General features: G+C 41.2%; 1 protein-coding gene across 2 annotated transcripts; it reads left to right on the top strand.

Annotated features, from left to right (window-relative positions):
* Window positions 1–2,512: 2,512 nt before the first annotated feature.
* On the top strand, window positions 2,513–5,179 carry IL20 (interleukin 20). Of its 2 annotated transcripts, XM_059146575.1 has the most exons (5): window positions 2,513–2,701; window positions 2,997–3,062; window positions 3,176–3,328; window positions 3,925–3,999; window positions 5,031–5,179. In XM_059146575.1, exons 1-5 carry the CDS (start codon window positions 2,543–2,545, stop codon window positions 5,106–5,108), a joined length of 531 nt encoding a protein of 176 aa, XP_059002558.1. In that variant the 5' UTR covers window positions 2,513–2,542; the 3' UTR covers window positions 5,109–5,179. The 2 variants fall into 2 exon arrangements, with proteins under 2 accessions (XP_059002558.1, XP_059002559.1); XM_059146576.1 differs by lacking the exon at window positions 3,925–3,999.
* Window positions 5,180–21,325: the final 16,146 nt, after the last annotated feature.

Here is a 21,325-nt window from a genome sequence, read left to right as displayed (position 1 = left end):
AAGGGAGCAAACCGGGCCACCCTGCCCTAGGCATATGGGGTGGGAGTCTTGTTTTATAATAGCCTCCTGTGATCAACAAAGAATAACCAGACCCTAAAAAGAAGTGAGCCATTAAAAATGTTATCATCAGTCCTTACTCAAGCCAAAACATCACAAGAATGGTAAGGCCACAAGCTCTCCGGTCAGTTCTAAATTAAAGACTGTCAGTGGAGGCCCTTGTTGGCAGCCCCGTTGGAACCCCTCTCACGCTTGATTGCTTTTCCTGTATCTTCAGGAACTGGGTGAGTAGTGTGTCTTCACTTAATAAAACTCCATCGCTTTACTCCCTCTCCTTTGTCCGAGAGGGTCATTCTTCCACTCTGGGAGACAAGAACCTTGCTCTCCCACTTCACCAGCACCACGCTGGATGTGCAGATTATTTAAGAACAAAATCTTAAAAAATAAAAATTTGAAGAATCAAGGAGGGGACAAAAGCACCTCTTGGAATTCTCTTCCAGTTCTGTCCTTCAGGGATCTTTCTGGCCCTGATTACCGTCTCACCTTCCTCCTGGAAGGGACCCGGGAAGAAAGAAGCGCATCTTTGATCTAAAAACTATAGCCAGTAGTCTTCTAAGGAGGAAGGTGTTGAGGTAACACAGCCTGCAATTAATCTGCCTTGGGATGGGAGGAAGTGAAGTCCTACCAGAGAAATCCCAGGGGAGTTTCAGACCTCACCTTTGGGAGCTCACTTCCTTTATGTGACATATATAAATCCCTGGAAGCCTCCTGGCTTGAGACAGACTCCTAGGAGACCAGAAGCAGCAGCCTTTCCTGAACTCCGGTAAGAGAGCTCCCTTTATCTACACTATTCACACAGTTCTGGGGATCAGGGTGGTTCTCCCAATCATTCACCCAAGTGTGTTCAGGGCAACATCTAAAGGAGCCTTTTCCAGGAGGACAAAAATACCTTAAGGATAGAGAATTGTCATGTTTCTTTTCTCACACCAGTACCTAATGCAATATTTAAGGTAGTGTTCAGTAAATACTAATCAAATCATTGATTTTAAACTATATTTACTATACACCCTCTATGCTCAAGGCAACGAACATCATTTTCTTTTTTAAATGAATTGATTACTCGCTATATTTTAGATGTATAAATCATGCTTCATTTTCTTTAAAATGTTAAAACAAGTTTCTGGGGTAAGTGGTTATTATACTACCCTTCTGGGGGCTAAGAAAACAAAACTCGAAAAGGTGAGTTTACTTGTCCAGGATCCCGTAGATATAGGGTGTCTAAAGCATTCAGGTTTACCTGTGACTTTAACAGTTTTCAAACTGAAAGTCTTGGGTCTGGGGATCCCCCTCAGTGCTGAGCACACTGGGAGCAACCTACCTTGACTGGAATTTGTAACCAGTATGTCTCAGCACGCCACTGTCAGATTCTGTCTTTGTTTAAAATGTTGATCTGTTGTTCATCGTGGATTTTTTTCATTAATTCTGATGTTGCATTAACATATTACTTATCTGGATCACGGAGACTTTTGGTGTGCCCTTAAATTTTGTGCTTGACGTGAGCACTTTGTTCTCCTCACCCTAATCTCAGCCCCCTATAATTTCTCTTACAACTCAGCAGTTTGGGGATAGGAGCATCCTATTCCAAGAAGAAATGAATTCCCTTCTTGCCTTTCTTCTTCTTTTGGAGGGGCCTGGGCAGAGCCAAGCGTTGCAGAATGAGGAAAGAGCCCCCCTCTTGCATTCCTCTCAGATGTGCCTGTGTCTTCCTGTAGAGGGTGCTGTGGAGCTCAGCCACCTCAGGAAGGAGAAGTGTTAGGTGTAACTGGGCTAATTGCCCATCAGATCTTGACTTTCCCTGGCAACAGGACTATTATGAAATCACTGACTTTCTATTTGCCTTTGGGGCTGAAGTAAATCTATGATCCCCAAATAACCAACCTGATCCCAGACAAATACCAAACAGCTAAGCTCTTCTGCCCCTGGGGGGCAACCATAAAATCCATAGACAGTTTCCCCCAAGTGTTTTTGGTGGCTCAGCAACAGCTTCTGTGAGATTCTGTTTTCCTGCAGTTCCCCTCCGGGCTCAAGGGGACCAGAAGAGTGAGCTACACTTGGCACTCTGGAAGGAAAGACAGTATACGTCAATTCGCCAAAACAAGTTTTAACATTTTCCCTGAAATGTAATCCTCTACTCACTGCAAGTGCCTCCTGTTCCAGGACTTACGTGCTGGGCAATGATGATGGGGCTGGGATGGGGGCAGAATAAAGGAGCCAGGACCTGAAACACCAACTCACACTGAGACCTTGAACAAAGACCCAGAGTCTTTTCTTCCAGGAGGCTCAGCTGCTTTTCTTAGTAAGTCAGAGGAAAGGGCCAGACTGTCCAAAGCCAGACAAAGCTATTGACTTTCACCAGGGGACACCTTGAGAGGGCATGTCCCTGGTGACTGAATTGGCTTCTTAAGACATGATGTTGGGAAAATTAGTAAGTCATTCTCTTTCCTTTGAATTCCTAGCTCATTCGGTCTTCAGATTCTGGCACAAGATGAAAGCTTCTGGTCTTCCCATCTGCCTTCTCTCTGCTGCATTTTATCTCTTCTGGACACCTTCTGCTGGGCTAAAGACACTCCATTTGGGAAGCTGTGTGATCACCACAAACCTTCAGGAAATGCGAAATGGATTTTCTGAGATACGAGACAGTGTGGTAAGTGAGGGTGGCAACCCTTTCCTGTTCCAGTGGCTGTCTCTCTTCTTCTCTACTTAACTTTCTCTGTCCTCTGGCAGCCCAACAGTGTGATCACAAAAAGAGATAGGCTGGGGAACTCCTTACCAGGAGGATGTGTTCCCAAAAAACAGCTGTAGTTCATAATTCAAGAGTGTTTTGGAAAGGGACGCTGTCTGCTGAGCTGTGTGGCAGGGAGAAGATGAGAGGTCTTGATGTCTAAGACCTGGCAGTCGTCACTGACCCGTCCTTTCTTGTCTTGCTTTCTTTCATTTAGCAAGCCAAAGATGAAATCATTGATACCAGAATCTTGAGGAAGACTGAGTCTTTGCAAGACACAAAGGTATGTGCTTGGTCCATAAAGTTTTGGGAGGAAATATGAATTAGAGGCATCTGCATCACTAGGTCTCATTCCTGGATGCTCTGCCTCCACCAACATACTGGTCTTCTTTGTAGCCTACAGATCAGTGCTGCCTCCTCCGCCACGTACTGAGACTCTACCTGGACAGGGTATTCAAAAACTTTAAGACTCCTGACCACCGTATCCTCCGGAAGACCAGCAGTCTTGCTAACTCTTTTCTCACCGTTAAGAAGGAACTCCGGCTCTGTGTGAGTAAAAGTCTTGGGTAAAAAGAGTTCATCACTGCACACAACTTCAGTGGCTTGGCAACTAAGTTCTTTCTTACACCCATTTAACAGATAGAAATACTGAGTCCAAAAGTTCTCATAATCTGTGTTGTGCCATGTGACTAAGTAATAAGAACTCAGTTTTACTCACTTTTGGGTATATGCTCCATGCCAAAAGCCCAAATAACTACAAAATGCTATTGAATATCTAGGATAATTATCTACTATCCATGAAATAACACTTTTCCTGTAGGTGAAAGATCCTACAATATATTAGTGTATCCTGTGTCCTGGAAGCCACTCAGCAAAGCCATTGAACTCAATATCAAGATAGCATCTGAATAGGACATGGAGATCCAACAAAGAGCTCCATATTTGAGACTACAAAGCTGGCCTCTTCTAGCTGATGATTAGTTTTCTGATCCCCAATGATGAGGTCTGAAAAGACTTTTCTATAAGAATGGAGTATGAGCAAGAATGCAGATGAAAGAACAGAACTCCCCTTACTTCACGGTAGTGGCAAGAGCAGAAAATCAGAGTCTTTAATAAAACCTATTATTCTGTGGCATTCTTTTCAGCATGCCCATATGACATGCCCTTGTGGAGAGGAAGCAACAGAGAAATACAGCCAGATTCTGAGTCACTTCGAAGAGGTATATGCAATTTTGGCCTTGGTTGGGATGGGTGTGTTTTCTGGGACTGAGATCACAGATGGGTGGAATGGACAGTCGTACTGGTAGAAATCCTATGGCCCTCAGTAACCCTCTGAGGTCATGTGGACCACCCCTCTGCTTTAACCCAGGGGATACCCATCCAGGCGCTAGAAGGATGCGGTCTCTAGAAGCCGCTCTGGGATTCAAGAGGGAAGGGCCCTAATTCCATCAAGTCACTCCAGGGACATCTGGATCTTCCAGCTGTACAAAGGGCAATAGTTTCCCAACATTCACACACTCACACATACCCTCAAAAACACTCAATCTCAAACTCACACATGTCCATGCCGTATTATTTCTCATCTTGGTGCCTTTGCACATCTGCCAGGGAAGACTGGAGTCTACTCCTCATTGACTAATTCCGACTCATCCTTTAAGACTCATCCTAGGCATCACCTCCAGGAAGGTACTGACTACGTCTCCCAAAATTTCTTATGTCTCCTGTCATCCCGTGGGAGCGCCATCCTCTACCCACCCCACTACACTTTGGTTGTCTGCTTCTGTCTCCCTCGCTTGCCTGAATTCCCTGTCAGTGGGCCTTGTGCCATTCATCTCTGAATCCCTGGGCAGCCCAATGCTTAACACAACAAAAATTTGTTCATCTGAAGTTGCACGGTAGCAACCATTACACGCACATGCGTGCACGCGCGCAGACACACACACACACACACACACCCCTTTCTTTAAAAAAACAAACAGCCTAATTACTTTGATTTCTGATTCAAGAGGCCTGAGTTGTAGTCTGAGTTCTGCTCACCCCCTAGGCTTCACTTTCCCTATGTAATGGACCCCATGATTTTCCTTCCTCTTGTGAGATCCCAAGATCCCATAACTTCTTTCAAGGTCTCCATCTTGAAAAGGATACTGTGCTTACAATCCCCTGCAGACCTACCAAGGAAAGGAGAGGATTAACCTGGGAGCATGTATTGTCTGTTTAGGAGATGCTCACCACAGAAGTGTGTGTCTTTCAGCTTACGCCTCAGGCCGCAGCGGTGAAGGCTTTGGGAGAGCTGGACATTCTCCTGCAATGGATGGAGGAGATGAAATAGGAGGAGAGCGATGACCTTACTGACAGTGGTGCTGGCCAAGCATCCCAGTCCTTGGTACCGGCAGAAGCATGGTCCCAAACCATCATCTCGCTGCTGCAGAATCTAGTGCTGGTCACCATGTATATATTATTTATTTATTTATTATTTGCTTCCTTATTGTGTTTGTCTCCATGTTTTCCTACTCTTAATCTAGCCCATGGTTTTATAAGATTTTTGATAATATTTTTTCTACCACTAGGTGTATTTATTAGTTAATGTATTTATTTATTTTTGCTATTTAACTTATTTATTTTTATTTGTAAAGATAAGACTCATTAAAAATTCACAGATTATATGTATAACCTGATGATAGGTTTTCATACAGGTTTTTATACAGGAAATAAACCCTCTAAATACTAAAGGGGTGGCTGGGGGTGTTGTCCATTTTATTAAATTAAGGACATGTTTACTGACTGCCAAGACTCTGTGAGATATTTAAAAGTGAACTAATGGCTACTAAGTGTGGGTTGTGGAAGAAGTTCTGATGTGAAATTGTAGACTTCTCTTATATTTACGGACCGCCCCCACTCAGCTCTCCAACCTCAAACATGCTATGGAATCCTGTATGGCCAAAATGTATTTCTACAAATAAAGTTTTCCTTGCGTAATATCTTCGTGGAGTTTGGAAATGCTTCAGGAGCAAAAATAATGGTGGGGTAACATGAATCTTTTATTACCTTATTACTTCTTGCTCTTTTGGGAAAGAAAGATGCCAATGGGAACCTGGCTTTCTTTCTCCTATTGAATGCATTCCCAGCTCTATGTCTTCATTGACTCATAGCTCTGATCCCACAACTCTGCCCTCTACATAAAGGGTCTATGACTGAGCGAAGGGCTTCAGTCTGTTTTCACCTTGTTGGCTTTGAGCACTGTCCTCTCTGCACCTGGTTTTCTTTCTCGCTTTGTGTTCTCACACTTTAAGCAATCAAGAGTCTTGATTTCAACACAAATTACAATAGGCAGAAGGCTCAGTTATAAAGGTTAAGAAAACAGATGTAGGGGCGCCTGTGTGGCTCAGTGGTTTAAAGCCTCTACGTTCGGCTCAGGTCATGATCCCAATGGTCCTGGGATTGAGCCCCACATCGGGCTCTCTGCTCAGCGGAGAGCCTGCTTCCCCTCCTCTCTCTGCCTGCCTATCTGCCTACTTGTGATCTCTGTCTGTCAAAGAAAGAAAGAAAGAAAGAAAGAAAGAAAGAAAGAAAGAAAGAAAATAGATGTAAAGTGTAGGTACTGAGCCTTGCCTAGATTGGTGCATGAACACTCTCTTGAGGTTCTTCTACTTTGTATTCTGGCCAGCCCCAGGGTTTAGATTGTTTCTGGATCAAGTCTTTGTCTTTGTGACCAACTGCTAAGTCAGTGTTCTCTCTTCCGGCTCCTTTCATGGTGAGCTTCCCTGGGCTTTTCTGGCACTGGCTGTTTGTCTCCTTCCTCCCCACCTCACTCTGAACTGCAACCCTGCTGAGCAATTCAGTTTTTTCATGACTAGCAGACAAATGTTGATGTCTTGGCTCCCAAAGCTGGCGCCCCTTACGGCCTCTGGTTTCTGCTCTCAGCCATCAGATTGGGCCTTGAAGAAGTTTAAATAACAGTGTTAACTTCTCTTTTCATTATAAAATAACAACTACCCAAGAGAGAAAATTTGGAAAATACAGAAAAACATAAAGAAGAAAATTTAGATCACCTATTATCCACTTAAACATATAGGTGTATTTTTCCTGGATCTCTCTTTTTTTTTTTTTTTTTTTTGCATCCAAATAATGACTCAACTCTCATTACCTGAGTGATTTGGGCTGTAAAACTTAACCTTCTTGGAATTCAGTTTCTCCCTCTGGGACACAGGATGATAATATCTATATTTTGGGGTGATGGAAGACATGGTTTTTTATGTTCCTCTGAAAACAAGACACCTTCTGCTTTCATACTCCATGTAACTATCACCTATTTGCTATCAGAATTTTACTCCATCTCACCTGTCTTCTGTCATACTTTTCAGTTGCATGTATCTTGGTTTTCTATGACCAATCTGACAAACAACTTAGCTTCAGCCCTCAAGGAGTCGTTGAGGAGGCAACTTCACTGAAATTACTGTTAAAGTTGGAACAATCACCTCCAAGAGACATTGGAGATAGCAAGGAGGAAGCTGGTTTTACCTGCCAAAGGTATGAGACTTCCGGAAGAATGTGCCACAGATTGGCCACATAGCTAAGGAGGAAATTCCCCCATTTGTTTCTTGGGAAACATTTCTGATTCTTTCAAAAGTCTGGGCCATGGGAAGTCTAGGTCTTTTGAGACTATACATGACCATGTTAGCAATGCCTCTTTACCTCTTCGCTTATCTATTCCTTGCCCCAGCAGGACCCATCTCTTCCTCCAAGTCACTGCTTGACCTATTATAGTCCCAACAACATGGTACTAAGGGGCTGTGGGGCCAGTGAGGGACAGACTCTAAAGAACGGTTTATGATTGTCACTTCCAACTCCAACAATTAAAATGATTATTGTCATTTATGAAGTACTCATCATGTCTCAGGCACTCTATTGGGAATTACACATACATCATATTATGCAATCCTTAAGACAAGCCTGCAAGGTAGATAGTATTGTTACCAGTTTGCAAAGGACAAAGTGCTCAGAGATGGTAAGTAATTTGTGCAAGGGAACAGAACCAAGGGTTGAATGTGGGCACACTGATACCACAGCCCTATATGCTTCCCACTCCATGGTTTACTTTTCCTTCTTTTATCTTATTTTATTATTTTATGTTAGACACCATACAGTACATCATTAGTTTTTGATGTAATGTTCTATGATCCATTGTTTGCCTATAACACCCAGTGCTCCATGCAATCCATGCCCTCCTTAATACCCATCACCAGACTAACCCATCCCCCCCACACCCCTCCCCTCTGAAACCTTCAGTTTGTTTCCTGGAGTCCATAGTCTCTCATGGTTTGTCTCCCCCTCTACTGTTCACTTTTCCAACAATGACATCTTGGGTTCAGAGGTATAGTAGGAAGGAAAAATGTGTGATGACTTCATAGAGACATGAATAAAAATCCTGACTTTGACAACCATGATCTTGGGCAAGTGACATAGGTAGTCTTAGTTTCTTTACCTGCAAAGTGCAGGTTATATTAGTTACCACACGTGAACACTAAATGAGATCATCATAGCTAACATTAACAAGCACTTATTATATACTAAGTATGGTTCTAAGTGTGTCATAAGTGCTCACTCACTTAATTTGTATAAAAGCGTGATAAGATAGCTCTGATTATTCCCATTTTCCATATGATGAAGCAGAAGACCAGAAAGGTAAAGTACTTTGTTTAAGTTCACACAACTTACAATGGTGGAGGTGAAATAGGAATACAGTAAGAAGACTGGAGAACCATGCATCTGACCACTTCACCTCACTGGCTGGGCAGAATATCCAGTCTATAGAGAGCACTGGATCAATAGAAGCTCTGGTTATTATAGCAGTCCTGCCTTGAGAAGAAGGTGATGAGCCTTTCCACCAAGCTGTAGTGTTAACTTCCTGGTACAACTACTCTCTACGACATCTATGTTGACCTTCCTTTTTCCATGGTCTAGACCTTGTCTCCTCAACAAGCTGAATATAAATTCATTTGGAGGTCACAAGATACATGTGCCATACCTCACGTTGACCTATCAGTTCTGGTCACTCTACCTCTCCAGGTCTCAGTTTCTGCTGAGAGATTGAATATACAGATGTACAGTGGCTAGACCAATGTGAAAGTAGAATTCTGATCTACAATCTGCAGCTTGGGAAACCAACTCATTGTCTACAGTGCCACGCCTGGGAAGCCAGTCTGCTATCTGTAAGTTGGATTTGTATGAAGTCAGACCACTATCTAGCAACCATCCCAGGAAGCCAAACTATAACCCCTGTAGCAATTGGTCCCTTGATGGCCATGATTTGAATGGTAACTGACAGATTCCTTATATTTTGTTCCCACTCCCAACTTTGCAGGAACCAGGAAAGTTGAATTGGGACTCCTAACCAATCACATAGGATGCCCTGCTTCTTGTTATTCCACTGACATCTTCCTCATGCCAATCAAAGTGTCCCCAAAGGCTTTCTTGTTTTCTGCTGTAAAGCTTTCCCACCCCTGCAAGCCTTTAAGTCTGTGCTAAAACACAAGTAATAGCAGATGACTTCTTTGCTATAATAAGCTCTGAATAAATAATACCCCTTGCCTGTTCTCATTTGGTTGGTCTTAATGTATTCCACACTACATTTGTAAAATAAAAAAGTTGAAACAGGTGATTCTGAATTCTGGAAATGAGGTGTACTACAACAGACGCAGGGGATCAGATGTAGCTGCTGTTTTCTTCATTGCTGGGATGAGTTTGCGTGGTTCCTGTATCACCAGGTTTGGATTCAGAATTTGGGGTGAGCATATCTGATTGGTCAATCCTAGAGGGTGCCCTGGATGCTGGGAATCCTGGAGCACCTTCCCTCTGATGGGACGTGGACTCCTTCTCAGAGTGAGAGACGGTTCCCAAACCCAGAAATGAGATCTAGATGCAGGTAACACAAAAGAATAAAAATGTCCACTCTACCTCTCATTGCCATCATAGCTTGGGGTTGCCCAAATTCCTTATTTTTAAGGATCCAGGCCTTCTCCAACATAGTCCAGCATAGCTTTGTCTGCCCATCCCTCTCTCAAAAAGACAGAATAGACCATTCTTTTGTGGCCTCAAGTTCCTGAAGGACAGGACTGTGTCTTTTCAGCTTTTTTTTTTTTTTTAAGATTTTTTATTTATTTGCCAGAGAGAGAGAGAGAGAGAGCGAGAGCACAAGCGAGTACACACAAGCAGGCAGAGAGGCAGGCAGAGGCAGAGAGAGAAGCAGGCTCCTCGCTGAGCAAGGAGCCCAATGCGGGACTCGATCCCAGGACCCTTGGATCATGACCTGAGCCAAAGGCGGCGGCTTAACTCACTGAGCCACCCAGGCGTCCCGTCTTTTCCGCTTTTTAGCCTATCTTGTCTTAGTAGAACATTACATTATTGATAAGGACTTAATTCAAAAGCAAAAGAATGGAATATGTGTAATGACAACATTTTTAAAAATACCAAATGAAAGTGCTCTTTCTAGATATGTTGCTTTCACCTGATTTTTTTTTCAGTTCAACCAGATTTGTGTTGATTTATTTAATTTTATTTTTAAAATTTACTTATTTAATTTCTTTCCAGTGTTCCAGAATTCATTGTTTATGCACCACACTTAGTGCTCCATGCAATATGTGCCCTCCGTAATACCCACCACCAGGCTCACCCAACCTCCCACTGCCCTCCCCTCCAAAACCCTCAGTTTGTTTCTCAGAGTCCATAGTCTCTCATGGTTCATCTCCCCTTCCAATTTCCCCCAACTCACTTCTCTTCTTCATTTCCCAATGTCTTCTGTGTTATTCCTTATGCTCCACAAATGAGCAAAACCATATGATAATTGACTCTCTCTGCTTGACTTATTTCACTCAGCATAATCTCTTCCAGTCCCATCCATATTGATACAAAAGTTGGGTATTCATCCTTTCTGATGGAGGCATAATACTCCATTGTATATATGTACCATATCTTCTTTCTCCATTCATCTCTCTAAGGACATCTTGGTTCTTTCCAGTTTGGTGACTGTGGCCATTGCTGCTATGAACATTGGGGTACAGATAGCCCTTCTTTTCACTACATCTGTATCTTTGGGGTAAATACCTAATAGTGCAATTGCAGGGTCATAGGGAAGCTCTATTTTTAATTTCTTAAGGAATATCCACACTGTTTTCAAAAGTGACTACCAACTTGCATTCCCACCAACAGTGTAAGAGGGTTACCCTTTCTCCACAACCTCTCCAACACATGTTATTTACTGTCTTGTTAATTTTGGCCATTCTAACTGGTATAAGGTGGTATCCCAATGAGGTTTTGATTTAAATCTCCCTGATGGCTAATGATGATGAACATTTTTTCATGTGTCTGTTAGCCATTTGTATGTCTTCCTTAGAGAAGTGTCTGTTCATGTCTTCTGCCCATTTTTTGACATGATTATCTGTTTTGTGTGTGTTGAGTTTGAAGAGTTCTTTATAGACCCTGGATACCAGCCTTTTGCCTATAGTGTCATTTGTGAATATCTTCTCCCATTCTTTGTTTTGTTGACTGTTTCCTTTGCTGTGCAGAAGCTTTTGATCTTGATGAAATCCCAAAAGAGTTCATTTTCACTTTTGTTTCCTTTGCCTTTGGAGACATATTTTTTTTTTTAAGATTTTATTTACTTGACAGACTGAGATCACAAGTAGGCAGAGAGGCAGGCAGAAAGAGAGGAGGAAGCAGGCTCCCTGCTGAGAATGTGGGGCTCTATCCAGGACTCTGGTATCATGACCTGAGCGGAAGGCAGAGGCTTTAACCCACTGAGCCACCCAGGCACCCCTGGAGACATATCTTGAAAGAGTTGCTGTGGCTGATGTCGAAGAGGTCACTGCCTATGTTCTCCTCTAGGGTTCTAATGGATTCCTGCCTCATGTTGAGGTCTTTTATCCATTTTGAGTTTATCTTTTTGTATGATGTAAGAGGATGTTCGAGTTTCATTCTTCTACACATAGCTGTCCAATTTTCCCAGCATCATTTATTGAAGAGACCGTCTATTTTCCACTGTATATTATTTCCTGCTTCATTGAAGATTATTTGACCATAAAGTTGAGGGTCGATATCTGGGCTCTCTACTCTGTTCCACTGGTCTATGTATTTGTTTTTGTGCCAGTAGCATGCTGTCTTGGTGATCACAGCTTTGTAGTAAAACTTAAAATCAGGCAACAAGGTGCCCCCAGTTTTGTTTTTCATTTTCAACATTTTCTTAGCGATTCGGGGTCTCTTCTGGTTCCATACAAATTTTAGAATTGTTTGATCCAGTTCTTTGAAAAATGCCAGTGGAATTTTGATTGAAATGACATTGAAAGTATAGATTGCTCTAGGCAGTATAGACATCTTAACAATGTTTATTTTTATGATCCAGGAGCATGGAATGGTCTTCCATCTTTTTGTATCTTCTTCAATTTCTTTCATGAGTGTTCTGTAGTTCCTCAAGTACAGATCCTTTATGTCTTTGGTTAGGTTTATTCCCAGGTATCTTATGGTTCTTGCTGCTATAGTAAATGGAACTGATTCTCTAATTTCCCTTTCTGTATTTTCATTGTTAGTGTGTAAGAAAGCAACTGATTCTTTTCCTGAGTTAAATGCTCTGGCTTTTGCCAGAACACAGACAACCCACCCTGAAGACTGGGCTTTGCCAATAGGAGGCAGCAGAGCAAACAGTAAAAGGATGACTGAATACAGGCACTCCCCTATTTCACTGGAAGGTTGGGAGGAGAAAAGGTTGACACCCTTTGGTTCAACTCAACTGTCCCTAGCAGGATGAGTCAACTGCTTAACGGGAAGAACGTAGAACTCAGAGGCCTCGAGGCAGGAAGCCGTGGATTACAATTAGAGTACTAATACCTTTCAGAAAGCATTCTTTGTCTTACTGAATGTTAGAAGTAGGAGACAACATGGATCATTTTACAGGGTGACTGGGGTTCAGCGAGGGAAAGCAATTTGCCAAAGGTTGCACAATAGTTATGGCAGAGCTGGCATTAAAACTCAGGTCCCTGGACTTCCAACATTATTAAACCTCAACTCAATTCAAGAAGAAATAAGTCATCCATAGTAGAATGAAGCAAAACTCTTCTTATACATAGACGACACGCTTATTTGGGTAGAAATATCTGATGGAATCTACAAAAAGCTCCTAGAACTAAGAAGAAAGTTTCATTTGGAAGCAGAGTATAAGATCAATATACAAAGATCAACTGTATTTCCATATACCAGTAACACACAATTGGAAGTTGAAATAATAATATACATATTATTATGGTACAAACAATAATATAAATAAATAATATACATAAACAATATATGTGTGTATTTGATACACACACATGTATATATACACACACACTGTTGACAATAGCATAAAATGTTTTGAAATGCTTGGGAACAAATCAGGCTAAAGATGTAAATGATTTCTTTAGTGCGGGTCCTGGGTGGCTCAGTTTGTTAAGCCTCTTGACTTAACAAGAGGTTTTGACTCAGGACATGATCTCAGGGTTGTTAGATGGAGACCTGCATCAGGATCTACATTCAGCAGGGGGTCTGCTTGAAGAGTCTCTCCCTCTGCCCTTTCCCTCACTCACACTTGCTTATTTTCTCTGTCAAATAAATATATCTTTAAAAAAAGATTTCTGCATTACAGACTACAAACCATTGCTGGGAGAATTAAAAGATGATCTAAATAATGGGAAGATATATCATATTCAAGAATTAGAAGTCTCATTATTAAAATGTTAAGTCTCCCCAAATTGATCCATAAATTCAATGCAATCACTATAAAATTTTCAGCAGCCTTTTTTAAAAGGTAGAAATAGATGAAGTCATTTAAAAATTCCAACTAAAATACAACAGACCAAAAATAGCCTTCTGAAAGAGAAGAACAAAATTGGAGAATTAATATTCTAGTCTCAAGAGTTATATAAAACAATAGCAATTAAGACAGTGTGGTATTAGTATAAAAATAGATCAATGGAACAGAAGAGAAAATCTAGAAAAAGGCCCACACATTCATGGACAATCGATTTTTAACAAAGTTATAGAGGTAATTCAAAAATTAACTCAAGATAATTTTAACTCATTTAAAAAATTTTAACTCAAAATGGACCATAGATCCAAGCATAAAATGTATTAAAAAATACATGAAAGACTTGAGCAGACACCAAAGAAGATAAAACCAAACAAAAGCACATGAAAAGACAGTCAACATTAAGTTGCATTGATTAAGTGCAAATTACAGCCATAATGAGATACCACATCATACAAACTAAAATGGCTACAAGTAAAAAGATTGACCATACCAGGTGTGGGGAGAATGTGGGAGAACTGAAATTCTCATATACTGCTACTGGGGATGTAAAATGGTAAAACCATGTTGAAAACAGCTTAGTGGTTTATAAAAACATAAGCAAACCTCTGCCAAATGACTTAGACATTCCGTTCTTATGTATTTATCCAAGAGAAAAGAAAGCATAGGCCCATATAAAGACTTGTACATGAATGCTTAGAGCAGCTTTCTTTTAAATAAAATTTTGAAATAACCTGAATGTCCACCAATAATTGAATGGTTAATGTGGTGGATATATCATCTTGATGGTGATGATGATTTTACAGAGGTTTGCATATGCCAAAAAGTATCAAATGGCACATTTTAAATATGCACAGCTTACTGCATGACAATAACATATCAGTAAAGCTGTTGTAAAATAATTCAATTTAATGCCTTAAATTTTTTTTAAAAGATCTTATTTATTTATTTGACAGGGAGAGACACAACGAGAGAGGGAACACAAGCAGGGGGAGCCAGAGAGAAAGAAGCAGGCTTCCCAACAATGCGGAACTTGATCCCAGGACCCCAGGATCATGACCTGAGCTGCAGGCAGATGCTTAACGACTGAGCCACCCAAGCGCCCCAATGCCTTAAATTTTTCTGAGAGTTTCTAAATGTTTTTTAAATGTTTCTCTTTCTAGGCATTGTGGAGGTTAAAGACATATAAAGAGAGTGAAGTTGGCAGGGCAAGTCACTGTCCAGCAATAGATGGTCCAATATGATTAAAGAAAGAAGCTTGTGTGGAGGTGAGACCAGAGAAGTCTTTCCAAAGGAGAGATCCTTGGACTAGGCCTTGAAGGGGGAGCAAGGATGTCAGCAAGTGGCACGAGAAGACAAAGGACCTCAAAGTTCTTCTACCTCAGGCAACTGGTTCAATCTTGTGCTAATATCAATATCTCCTTCTGTGTGTTTAGCATAATGCAATTTAAAAAACCTTTATTTAACTTATTTTATTTACTTATTTATGTCCCACCTCCTACTTAAGTGATTCAGGGTGGCTTATAAAAATACATGCAATCCAAGATTTAAGGAAAATGGATAAAACAATTGGAATGCAGACAATACAATGAAGTTGAGCTAGGATTTTTTCCACAAAGGATGTATCATAAGATTCTGAATCATAAATTGCTAGAAGGATCAAAATTTGGCTGTATGCTTTCTACAGGCTGGAACAGATTGGGAAATGATTGCTACAAACTCACTAAGCACTTGGTGAAGTTTATCTCTGAATCCTCACAGACCCCACACAGTAGGGGTGTCTGTCCTCCCAATGGCAGGGCACAGAGATTTTTCTGAAGCTGTTGAATATGTGGAAGTATTTTCCTCTTTGTCTGTTTTGCATGAAGGAGGAAATAGCTGTTGGATTTTAAATGAAACTTCTCACTGAGAAGAATCTCAAAAAAATTGGAAAAATCAGGAAATAGGGAAATAAAAACTGAAGATAATTGGAGAGGTAACAAGACAAGCAGAAATACAGAGTCAAGAAGTGGGCAATGGAAATACAGTCAGAGCTGGGCTGGGCCCTGGGGATGCCTTTTCCCTCAGGGAAGCCATCTAAATTGAGAAAAGTTAAGGAAAGGTTGGGAAACTGAGAAGATGTGTAGAATTTAACACAAATTTACAAGATTGGGGCAACACAAATAAGAGTTCAGAGCCTCCTGAAGAGGGGCCCTACTAATTTCCTGTTAAGCTTGGGTTTGAGACCCCAAAGAGCTACCCCGAGGAGTCATGGTATTCCCTAGACTGGCCTTAAGAGGAACAGGAAAATCAGCTTTGAATCATATCAGTCTACTAAAGTCATCTGAGTAATTAAAGTAATCGGAGATAACTAATCCTCTACTCTCCTTTGAGAAGCAAATATAAATCCACCTCAGAGGAAAATGATATTCTAAGCTTGAAATTATAGTTTTTCAAATACAATGTCTGGAAATGTTCAGAATAGGCAAAGGCATAGAGACAGAAAATACACCAGTGGTTTCCAGAGGCTAGAGGCAGGAGAAATGGGGAGTGATTGAGAATGGGTAGGAGGTTGCTTTTGGGGTGATGAAAATGTTCTGGAATTAGATAACGATGCTGGTTGCACAACTCTGGGAATATACCCAAAACCACTTTTAAAGGGTGAACTTTACGGTATGTGAATTATAGCTCAATAAAGCTATTGTTTTAAAAATAAACATGAAATAAAAACATTTTCAGATCAACAAACTTTAGCAGAAAGTACGAATAGTTATTTAAGGCATAACGATTTTAGGACAAGATGATCTGGCTTATTAGGAAATGACTTAGTTATCTTTGTTTTCTTTATAAATGTTAATCAAAAAAGAGCCCACTCCACAAATCATGGTCTTGAGGTTTTCATGTAATATTCTTTTTTTTTTTTTAAAGATTTTATTTATTTATTTGACAGAGAGAGAAAGGGAGAGATCACAAGTAGGCAGAGAGGCAGGCAGAGAGAGAGGGGAGTAAGCAGTTTGCCCGCCGAGCAGAGAACCTGATGCGGGGCTTGATCCCAGGACCCTGAGATCATGACCCGAGCGGAAGGCAGAGGCTCAACCCACTGAGCCACCCAGGGCCCTCATGTAATATTCTTATATCACTTCTCTCGGGGCTGAACGATTATCGTTTTAAAGCAACTTTGCAGACATCCTAAGCAGACGATAGAAACTGGCATTAACTACAGTCCATTCTGTCATTTCTCTGTGGAGTACTTTTATAAGCACTAATTTTATTCTTCCTAAATGGAAGAGCATATAGATAAAGGGAAGAAGTTATTTGTAGCCATCTCAAGTTCTTTTTATTAATAAAAGGCATTAAGTGGGTCACAGTAATAGATAAAAATAATATTAGTAATATTTTAATAACATCTAACTCTTTCCTGTGCCTACTAATGTGTCAGGTTCTCTCTTCTATGAGTGTTGCGTGTACTTCCTCGTTTAACAATACCTATGAGATGCATTGTTATTCTTACTTCATAGAGTAGGAAATTGAAGAACAGAGGAATCAAGAGACTTATCCAAGGTCACACAGCTAGTAAATTGCAGAGTCAGGAACCCAAACACAAAGTGTGACTCCAAGGCTGCATGCTTACTGCCTTTCGTGCACTCAGGTTTAGAGCCAGAATCCCAGGTTCAAGTCTAAGCAGCTCCATTTGCTAGCCCTATGAGCTTGGGCAAATAACAAAACTTCTCTTTGCCTTGGCTTTCTAAGATGGAAATGATTTCTGTTCTGCACTACATGGTTTATGGGAATACCAAACTGTGGAAGTACTTTGTAAGATATAACACAACAAGCTGGCTTATTGGACTACAGCTGAGACCTACCTCCAACCCCCACTTCACCGAAGAAATGATGAATTACAGTGCCATGCTACCAGAAGCTGTCCCCAAACCAATCTTCCTGGTAGGTATCCCAGTATGTGGCCAAGGATATATCCCAAGGACTTGCGATATAAATTGGGAAAGCTGTTTCACAAGTCCAGCAGTGGTCCAACATCCTATGAGGGTGAATGAGACTTTGCAACATTTTTTTGGCTGGAGCAAATGGTGCTGAGAACTTGGTAAGGAGAATTCCATTCTCACCATCACTGGGGCAGCCACTGGAGCTGACAATAGCTGGCTTGGCCAGCCCTGATGGTATAGACTGGTGCATGGATATGCCTATGAGAGACATTCCTTTGAGAATTCTCAAAACACTTTGGAGAGTGGGACTCTGTGAGAGCCTGGTATGTTTATATGAGTATTTGGGACTACAGCACTTTGAGATATTTAATTTCTAACTTTTAATCATAGGTTAATGAAACATGAACATTAAGGTTATCCTATTCCCAGTCATTTTTATTACTATTTTATTGTGGGAAAGAGGAATTCACTCAACCAGGATTAAGCAATTAGATCCATTACATCTCCATCCTTGGAGGTCCATCTCTCGGGGCTGGGAAAAGGCATGGTGACTTTTCAAGGCAGGAAATACTCCACAGAGGGAAATACCCTCTCTTCATTTCCATGAGTAATACATTTTCCAAGAGGATATTTTTCGGAAGCTGAAGGCAGAATGGATAAGCCCCACCCACTTGCTGGAAGCAGTGACACTCTTCATCAGTCCTTTGACTTTTGATGATTCTCTGGATTTGATCATTTATCTGTGGTAAAGGCTGGAGGTAAGGAACTACACACACAAAAATTTTGGTTTAAGGCGCCCAAATTATTTTGTATATCAAGCATCATATGCAAGGCTTTTCAGAGACACAATCTGCAGTTTCTCATATTCTGGGGCAAGCTCAGACCTGCCTTTCATTGCCAGTTTTAAAATCCATGTAGTAGGGGTGCCTGGGTGGCTCAGTGGGTTAAGCCACTGCCTTCAGCTCAGGTCATAATCTCAGAGTCCTGGGACCCAGCCCCGCATCAGGCTTTCCACTCAGCAGGGAGTCTGCTTGCCCACCCCACACCCCCAGCTGCCTCTCTGCCTGCTTGTGATCTCTGACTGTCAAAAAAATAAGTAAAATATTTTTTAAAAAATCCATGTAGTAAGTAAGTATGTGGGAGAAGTGTGTGTGTGTTTTGTTGTTATTGTTGGCTTGTCCAAAGCTTTTTATTGGCACCTACCAGGAGAAGGGTCCTCTCCATCACTCCAGCCAGGAGCACAAGACTCTCTCTTGCAGGCAAGCTTTTGGACTCCATCCATCTTACGTTCTGGAGCTGCTGCCCCATTGTGTGACAATGACTGAGCAGCCAGTTGCTGGATCCCAATGTGGTGAGCCTCATGCCAGAACCTGCTGAGTGCCTTGCTTGCACTGTGCTTCAGGAGGAAGCAGTGCTTTCCATCAAGGAAGGATTTTTGAGAATCTCTGACTTATAATGAGTCCTCTAAATAGCATCTAGACCAACAGTTCTTCTAAATTGGGGTCTAAATTCATTTCCTGAGAGTTTAAAGGATCTTTAGGGACATCTAAAGTCTCCTCCCCTCTAACATTAGCCAGGTTAGGCGAAGTTATGCTGCAGTAATAAACAAGACCTTCATCTCTCTCAGTGGTTTAATACAACAGAAGTGATTTCTCCCTAATTTCACACATCCAAGACACATTAACAAGAGACTGTGCCCATTATGGATACTCAGGGGCCCAGGCTGAAGGAACTGCTTCTCTCCTGGGATGTTGCCATCACAACAGGAGTGGGACATGAGAGAGCATGGAGAAGTATGCCCAAGATTCTAATTCTTCCACCCCAAATAGTCACATGGCCCACTGAACTTCAGTGGGGCAGGGAAGTGTGGTTTTCCCAAGTTGTGGGAAGAGGGAAGCTGTAAACATGAGGAGCAACTGAAACGTCTGCCATACATCAAAGTGAGTATCCAACCAAGAGCACATTCAGAGATTCAAAATCTTAATTTGTGTGCTGAGATTAACCCAACAAAATGTAGTTTTCAAATCATTCTGAATACTTACATATTGAGTATCTTATTATTTATTTATTCAATAACCTATTCCTCTAATCTGAACAGTGTAAGGAAAGGAGAAGGATACAATATCTGATAACAGTATCCATCCCTTTGCCCTCCCAGGAGAGAGAGGGCGATGGACGGGAAGGGAAGGGAAAGCAAGGAAAGGGAAAAGGATTCAGTACCACAAAAAAAGATTCAAATTGCAACAGTGATCAAAGGTGATAGAAATTCTTTGCAGCTTTTGGAAAAGGTTTCAAGGAAGAGAACTTGATGAGCAGGCAAAATTTTTAATGCAAAAGTAGTAGGTGTTTGTTGTTTATGCCAATTATACCAAATAGTTGAAAGATAAAAAGAAAATTATACTCAGCCTGTACTTTTACTTCTTCAAAATAAGTATCCTTAACAGTGTGTGTGTGTGTGTGTGTGTGTGTGTACATGTATATGCATATATATGCAATCTGCTTTTGACAATCAACACTGTATCATGACCATCTTTCTATGTCAAGGCAACAGGTGGTAAAGGTGGTGGTTAGTGTTTGGCAGGTGGTAAAGAAATCTTAGATTGTGAACAGAGGGGCAGAGGCAGGAGGTGGAGATGAGCAGCTCAGTTGGGTTGGGAAGCACAATGTGCAGAGGTTTGGAGAAGAGATAAAACTGGGAAAATGAATGGACCAAGTCTCAGAGGCTATGCATTTCCAGCCAGGGAATTTCAACAGTTTTCAGTGAGCAATAGTGAAACTAATGATTTACTTAAATTAAAAATAACTTTTAAAAAGATTTTATTTTTTTTTTATTTGAGAAAAATTGAGAGAGAGAAAGAGAGAGAGAGAGTGAACAGGAGGGAGAGGGAGAGAGAATCCAAAGTAGACTCCACACTGAGGGGAGAGCCTGATGTGGGCTTGATCCCAGGACTGAGAGGTCACGACCTGAGCCAAAACCAAGAATCGGACGCTTAACTGACTGAGCCACCTAGATGCCCCAAATTAAAAATGACTTGTAAAGAAACTTGCATTTATATTCAACTTGTATAAACTTAGAAAATGAAGAATAGGTACAGAGGAGGAAAACATCCATTATCTTACCGCTCCAAGATAATTCTGTTAAAATCTTGGTATTTATAGTTCTTGATCATTTTCAAGATATATGCCCACTCTTTTTTGTATAAAACCCAGATCATACTGCATATATCATTCCATCATCTGCTTTTTAAACCTAAAATGTTATAATTTTTTAAGAATCTAAATATAAATTTTTAGTGGCCGATAGCATTCCATTATGCAGATTTTATCCATGAATAATCAATGAAGAATCACACAACAATAAAAATCAGTTCAATTTACCTTATCTCCCCCTTAGTGCATTCCAGTTACCCAATTTTGAAATTAACCATTGATTAGAGAAGAACCACGATGACTGAACACCCGATAAGTGGAAGCCTCTGTGCTAAAGCCAGGCTGGGATACAGACACGGAAAAGAAGAGCGATGGGTGGGAGTCGGGAAGGGGGAGCGTTCTCACCAGAAACCAAAGACGGTTTGGTGGCTGAGGAGTAAGACAATCAAGCTGTGCATTGGGAAGTTTCTTCCAGAGTATTGAGCATTTTGCTTTAAAGAGGGATGAGAGAAGAAGAAGCACGATTGAGAAGTGGCTTGAAAGGGTAGTACAAGGCAGAGTACTAGATTAAAACCAGAAGACCAGCACTCCACTTCCAGTTCTGTCGATTATTTATGTGTCGGAGGGAAAATCACTGGACTCTTC

The sequence above is a fragment of the Mustela lutreola genome, chromosome 14 (genome assembly GCF_030435805.1).
Source record: "Mustela lutreola isolate mMusLut2 chromosome 14, mMusLut2.pri, whole genome shotgun sequence".
In the NCBI taxonomy this organism is placed as follows: Eukaryota; Metazoa; Chordata; class Mammalia; order Carnivora; family Mustelidae; genus Mustela; species Mustela lutreola.
This window is presented reverse-complemented; position numbering and strand designations above follow the sequence as displayed.